At 35.5% G+C, this 6899-nt stretch overlaps 1 protein-coding gene across 1 annotated transcript; it reads left to right on the top strand.

Annotated features, from left to right (window-relative positions):
• Positions 1–3204: 3204 nt before the first annotated feature.
• Positions 3205–6365, top strand: LOC113334510 (protein ROOT PRIMORDIUM DEFECTIVE 1-like). The gene is made up of 2 exons (XM_026580740.1): positions 3205–3320; positions 3398–6365. The coding sequence occupies exon 2, from the start codon at positions 3405–3407 to the stop codon at positions 4977–4979; it is 1575 nt and encodes a 524-aa protein (XP_026436525.1). The 5' UTR covers positions 3205–3320; positions 3398–3404; the 3' UTR covers positions 4980–6365.
• Positions 6366–6899: the final 534 nt, after the last annotated feature.

Genomic DNA, 6899 nt, shown 5'->3' with positions numbered 1-6899 from the left:
TACATTTCTATCCTAGTCCAAGACTTAACTAATTGTAGACTAGAAATCAAGATATATTTTGACAACTAAATTTTACAACAAGCTTGAGATAGCAATACTTGAGAGTTATACCTAGCAATGCTCTAACAAACCTTTTTCCGCAAATTGATTGAAATATGAATGCATATTGCTTGTACGGTTGTACTAGAATCATTTTTTCAATCGATGGATATATCATTGTTTTTTTTATGTAATTGTGCTTCATTTAGGTTTGCTTTATAATTTGTATTTTATCTTATTTGCTTTATAAGTATTCTCTCTGCACTTGTAATGCCTTTTGTGGATCTGGCATCACTTGGTAATGTATTTGGTAGCACAAAGAGTATGAAACACGCCGCGCGTAGGTTTTCCCTTACTCTGCAAGGAAAGAAGCAACACATGGAAGAGTTTCCAGAAGAAACCATTAGAAAAACAAGCTCTGGTCAGAACCCTTCTAATTTGTTTGGAAGATGACATCTCCAGCGATATTGCTTTTTAGAAAAAAGGTTATTGTTTCATGTTCTCCTAGTCCTTCACTTTACTGGTCGTTCATTCAACTTTCCAGTGTGGCAACAAATGAACTGATTGTTGTGGTGGGTAGCAAAGGAAGGGGAAACCTAGTTGGTGCCACATCATATATTCTGATGCTATTCTTTTACAGATTACTTGTTATTGGTGACTGCACTGCCAATTTTGTTACTTTTCAAGAGGTCGGAGGAGAAAATTTCATATCCCGTGGATTGTGCTAATGTGTACAGTGACCCATCTAGATATGGTCATGTTCAACATGGGGTCCTGTGTTTGGTTTGTAGATAATTCGAATTTGATATACACTGCTGAAAAATCAAAGTGCATATATGCTGCACTGTTGAAAAGCAAAATGCATATACGTTGTACTGCTGAAAAATCTGTAAAAAAGTTATACTATATTGTTTCAGTAGAAAAATTCTCTGTAATTATTATTTTCTTTTGTAATTGAACAATACATGAAAACTATACTCTAATTTGTAAGCAATGCAGCTTATCTGCGCTCATTTTTTTTTTTAAATAGTACAACATAAATGCATTCACATTTTTATGAAAGCTTTATTCATCGTACAAATCTTAATTCATCAGTTACAAATATTACTCCTCTCTTGTTATAATAGTTTATCACGGTGAATACTTTTCCCGTGAAAAACTCTCAATTGAACTAAAAATCAAACAAAATTGTAACTTTCAATCAACTAAGAAAGATGATTTAATCACTAGTTACTCATGTTTGTTAACTTTACGTTTCAAATTAAGTTGTACATCTGGAACACACAAATTATACTTCAAACAAAGATATCAAAACAAATCAAGTAAACATTTTTAGGCCGTACAACACAACTATACTCAGATTTTTAGGCGCGGTAGCACAACTATACTATGAGGAATATTGGACAGAGATCATATTAAGAAATGCTAGGGATTATACAATAGATAATGATTTTACAAGTGGTTGGTTATTTTTTCCAACAAAACATATACAAATAAGGTTTTACGTAACTAGCATGAACAGATGCAGAATCGCCACCATATATGAGCCTAATTTTGTCTCAGAAACCAAACGACTTCTTAGTTAGAAACCCTAATAGACATAAATCTTTCGTCGATCTATCAACAATCAATTCCGGGAACTGTTTGATAAGAAGCAATATCTTATACCTGCAAATGAAAACGTTATTCCATCCACATTAGATGGGATGTAATTAGTATCTAACAACAATATAGCTCTGTGTTTGATTGTAAATAATATATTGTAGGCAATTGGCACCGCGGAAAACAAACCAATAACCATAGTATATGCAATATGTAATGTTAAAATATCAGATAAGTATAGAAAATTAAGACAGTATATGCATTTTACACTCTTATTATAATTTTTTTTGTGAGCTGCATTTGATGAAAATACATAAAAATGTATACAATAGCCACAATATATGTTATCTGCACTCTAGAATGCATATACCAAAACTCAAAACAAACAAAATTTGCATAGCCAAAACAAATAATGAACAATAACTAATCCTACGAAATATCGTTCGGTATAAATCTCTTTATACTTTCCATTTCATATAAGAAAATCAAACAAATAACCACAGTATAGTAAATCTGCACTAGATCATAAAAGGAACTTGTATCAAAAACAACATTTGAATATAAGAAGTCATAAGAAATTTGTCAATCAAAATAATATACGAAGTCTGCTTTGCCGAAGTAATGCATAATGTACATTGTTACATAAATATTTAGGGGTTTTCAATATATATGCTCTTCAATGATGAGTTTTGATATCTAGGTCTAAATAACCTAGGTTTTTCAGTATAACGAATCTGCACTATCAAATCATAACTCAAACTAACACTGCATGTTATGAAAGAAGCAAAATACAAGTCAGAACATATTTTTTTATCAATATATATACTCTTTACCCATGTATTATGTTGTCTAGGTATAATTAGCCTATGATTCTTTCTGTATAGTGAATCTGCACTGTTGATTGTAGTATGAAAAACGAACTGCGTGTTATTTGTGATGTGTATTCCAGCATAAACTATGTTTTTCATAGTACAAGAGATATGTACTATTGGATGACGGTGTGGAAAATAAAAATGGGAAATAAAAAGTGAAGAAAAAACACATATGTACCATTTTTGCTTACTGTTTCTTTTGTTTGTAATGTATTTCTTCTTTTTTGCTGCTGGTGATTCTTCGAAATCATCTTCTAATGATTTGGAGTACAAACTTCTTCAACTACTTCTTCTTCTCATAGAATTCTGACGGTTCTTATTTTTACTGTTTTAATGTTGATTTCATTAAAAATCTAGTGTTTTCAGTGGGATCTGATGATGATTTAGTATGAGAATAAAGTAATTCTTATGATTTCTTTAGTTTTCATTGATGATTTTCAATGTTTTGTTCTCTGATTTAGTAGGAAAGATGAGATTCGGTTTTTGTTGGGAGAGAGAAAGAAATCGAGTGATATTTGGGGAGACCATGTAACACACACGTTTGGCAGCAAGACTATTTTGGTTATTTCGGCGTTTAAAACTATTTTGGACCTCCGTTTCAACAAGAAATATGGATGGACCTTATGAAAACTAATTATATGGGCTTGGACCAAACAAAAAATTTCCATGTTTAGTTCCCTTTACTATTTCCGTAAAAATAAAATAGGGGAAAGAAAAACTTTAAACCCTAAACCTCAGTTTCTCTTCTTCCTCTCACTTTATTCATCACCAAATCTGAATCCCCCATCGCCAGTAACTCTCCAAAAGGTATGCTTTTCTGTTTCTCTAGTATTTCTCCCTAATTTCCTGCATTTTCCCTAATTTCATCTCGATTGTGTTTGCAGTTTCCCCATGGCGTCAATACTCCGAAACCGTCTTTCGCTCCGATACCCACAACGGAAATGTTATCAGTACCAAATCGTCTGCACTTTCGTTGAGGAAGGGGCAAAACAGGTTCGTGATAGAGCTCTTGATCATGCAATAGAAAAAGAAAAACATTTGCAACCAATGCTAGCATTGAAAAACTTAATCAATTTAGAACCGTCTAAATCTCTTCCTGTTTCGGTAGTTTCTGAAAACAAAACAAAACTTGGTATACCAACTCGTACAATTGATTTCATCCGTAAATATCCTTCAGTTTTGGAAGAGTACTTGCCACAAGGTGGGTGCCCCACTAGGCCTTATGTTAGATTAACCCCCGAAGTTCTCCATATTGATGATAAAGAGCAGTTGATTTACAGCAATCCGACCCATCACAACGATATTGCTGACCGGTTGTTAAAGCTTCTTATGTTAGCTAGAGTTAACAAGATTCCGTTGTGGGTAGTTGATCGGTTTCAGTGGGATTTGGGGTTGCCACATGATTATGTCAGTACGCTTTTAACAGAATATCCTGATTATTTTCGAGTCACAGAGATGGAGTCTAAGTATGTGAATCGAAAACCGGTTCTCGCATTGGAACTTGTTTGTTGGAGTGATGAGTTAGCTAAATCAGTAATGGAAAAAAACACTAGAGGTTACGAAAAAGGTATGCCTATTGCTTTTCCAGTTCAGTATTCTAGAGGTTATGAGTTGGAGAAGAGTGTAAAAAAATGGTTGGATGAGTGGCAAAGGTTGCCTTACATTTCTCCTTATGAAAATGCATCCCATTTACAGTCTACTAGTGATCAGGCTGACAAATGGACTGTTGCTGTGCTGCATGAGTTGCTGCATCTTTTGGTCCCTAAAAGGACCGTTAAGGAAAACATTTTGTGTCTGGGGGATTATCTTGGGCTCAGATCAAGGTTTCAGAGGGCATTGATTAATCATCCGGGAATATTTTATGTTTCAAGTAAAGTTAGAACGCATACTGTAGTTCTTAGAGAAGGTTATAAGCGAGATTTGTTGGTCAAGAAGCATCCATTAATGGATTTGAGGTATCACTATATTCACTTAATGAACAAAGGTAAGGAAGAAAAGCCTATTGGTGATGATTCAGATACTTCTAGTAAACGCAAGCGTATTTCTCGTGCTGCAAAAGAAGGAGAAGAAGAAGATGAGGACGAAATTTCTGGTAATGAAACTGAGGATGCCACTGAGGATGAATCTGAAGATTATGAAGAGGATGAGGATGAGGATGGCAGTGAAATTAAGATTGCTGGTACAAGAAAACTGGAAAGAAATCCACCGCCAGGATCTCATCGAGCTAGTTCCAACGGAAGAGTGGGAAGACATCCACAGCTGGGCACTGCTATGAAACGGCCTTCAGTATCTTATGACCGAGCTAGTTCAGTTAGAAAAGTGGGAAGATATCCCAAATTGAGCACGGAAAAGAATCGGCCTTCAAGGTCTTCTGATCAAGGTACTTCAAATGGAAGAAAACCCAATATGATTGGTGCAAGTGCTAAAGGACAATCGGGTTCTCAGAAACCGTTTGTAAGACACTAAAACTCGGTCAATTTAACCACATCCCTCCACAAGATAAGCCTTATCTTGGTCAGCTCCTGTTACCAAAGGATGTCAGCGGTGATGATTGTGATGAAGTGGAGAAGATAAGGATAATATCAAGTTTAAGATTGCTGCTCGAACAAGAGTGAAAATTGAAAAGATTATTTGAGATTAGAAGTATCTTTGTAGTGTTGTTGCATCCTCTAATTTTGTCAATAAATTTGTTATCTTTTCTACTGGTCTCACTTTCATAGCCGAAGTTTTTGTTGGTAACATTCACAATAGTCTATAAGCCATGGTCTCATTGAGAGTGGTCATTAATCTTTGGTAAATTTACTTACATATGGAGGAGCTGAGGCGCTTACTTTGCAATCTAGAAACAGTGGTCCTTGAGAGAATTGTTGTGTTATTATTAGCACAGGTACATGATGATACGGAAGGATAATGAAGAAAACTCTTATTCAGGGAGTCTAGGAGTAACAGTGATTCCGGCTTTTTTCTCAGGGAATACAAGGAAATTGTGTAACGTTGTCAGGTAAGTAAGTAGCTGAAAGATGGTTCAAGCCAGAATGGGCAACCCTTCAAGCCGCAGTTGGTGGTGGTAAGATATCTGAAGGTATAAGCTTTTCGGTGATGGGCTTGGCATAGTGCAACACCTGGTCATGCAAATACTACCAGAACTCCTGAATCTGGGATCTTCAGGGTGGATTTTCAGTTATAAGAAGTTGCTAGAGAAGAGGGAGACAGTACTACGAAAAGCTTCGCATCAAGGCAGTAAATTAGTGTCTCGATATGTCCTAGCAACTATAATTGATGAAAAATGTATCACTCACCTGGTAGACAGACAAATGTAGCACTCATCTGGTATGATACAATTGTTGGTACCTCAAGCAGTGGAGTGGACACCTCAGTTGATCTCTTACTGTGTGTCACTGAACCGAGGATTTTGGTTGGTTATTTTGATTATAAATTTAGTTCATTTTTCTTTTGTCAGGAACACAATATAGAACAACAAATTATGAATTTTACACTGCACTCGAGAATGGTGAACATTGTCAGATTGGGACGTCATAAGTAGGCGATGGTTCTAATCATCTTGGTTTCCTAACACCCTGCAGGCAAACTACAATCTCATTTTTTTTTATTAAATTTATCTAAATCAGAGGCCAACCACAATCTTGATATCATTCTTTCTGTTGTAAACTTATCTAATGGTTGTTTCAGTTCCATTGGATCCCAGATGATCTCTTATTCTCTGAATTCTCATTATGTAAACTTATTCTAATGGTTGTTTCAGTTCCATTGGATCCCAGACGATCTCTTATTCTCTGAATTCTCATCATGTAAACTTATTCTAATGGTTGTTCCAGTTCCATTGGATCCCAGATGATCTCTTATTCTTTGAATTCTCATTATTTAATCTTTTCAAATAAGAAATAGTCTCTCTTTTCTTTCTGAGACCCTACTTGGAATGTGGTGAAAGTTATTGCAAAAATCTGCGGCAGTACTCAAGTTACAGGTGCTTGGCACCCGATTCGAAAATGCTGAAACCTTGCCAAAAAAAAATGGTCAATTCTGGTAAAATTAGCTGTTTGAAATCGATAGCCAAAGTTACTCAGAGAACCTAGCTTGCGGGGAAATATTATAATCTCTCTTTTATTTTGACTCTTTCTCTCCCCCCTAGAAAACTAGAACACTCAATAATCTCACTCTTGGCATTAAGAATTATGCAAACTTGAAATAGGGCATCTTTGGAGGGAGGAAAGGAGTACACTACAACATACTCTGCATGCATTTGCAAATTGTACCAGGCGCCCGTGAAAATTTGGAAATGCACTTCTTTGTGCAGAGTCCGCAGACTACGGATATTTCGTCAAAGACTTTTTTGTCTTCCAAAACGTTCTTGATTTGCTTTTTCAT

Source organism: Papaver somniferum, unplaced genomic scaffold (assembly GCF_003573695.1).
Source record: "Papaver somniferum cultivar HN1 unplaced genomic scaffold, ASM357369v1 unplaced-scaffold_137, whole genome shotgun sequence".
NCBI lineage: Eukaryota > Viridiplantae > Streptophyta > Magnoliopsida > Ranunculales > Papaveraceae > Papaver > Papaver somniferum.
This window is presented reverse-complemented; position numbering and strand designations above follow the sequence as displayed.

Bases quoted from the DNA above. Each gene is read 5' to 3' on its own strand.
- LOC113334510 (XM_026580740.1), top strand. From the start codon at position 3,405: ATGGCGTCAATACTCCGAAACCGTCTTTCGCTCCGATACCCACAACGG.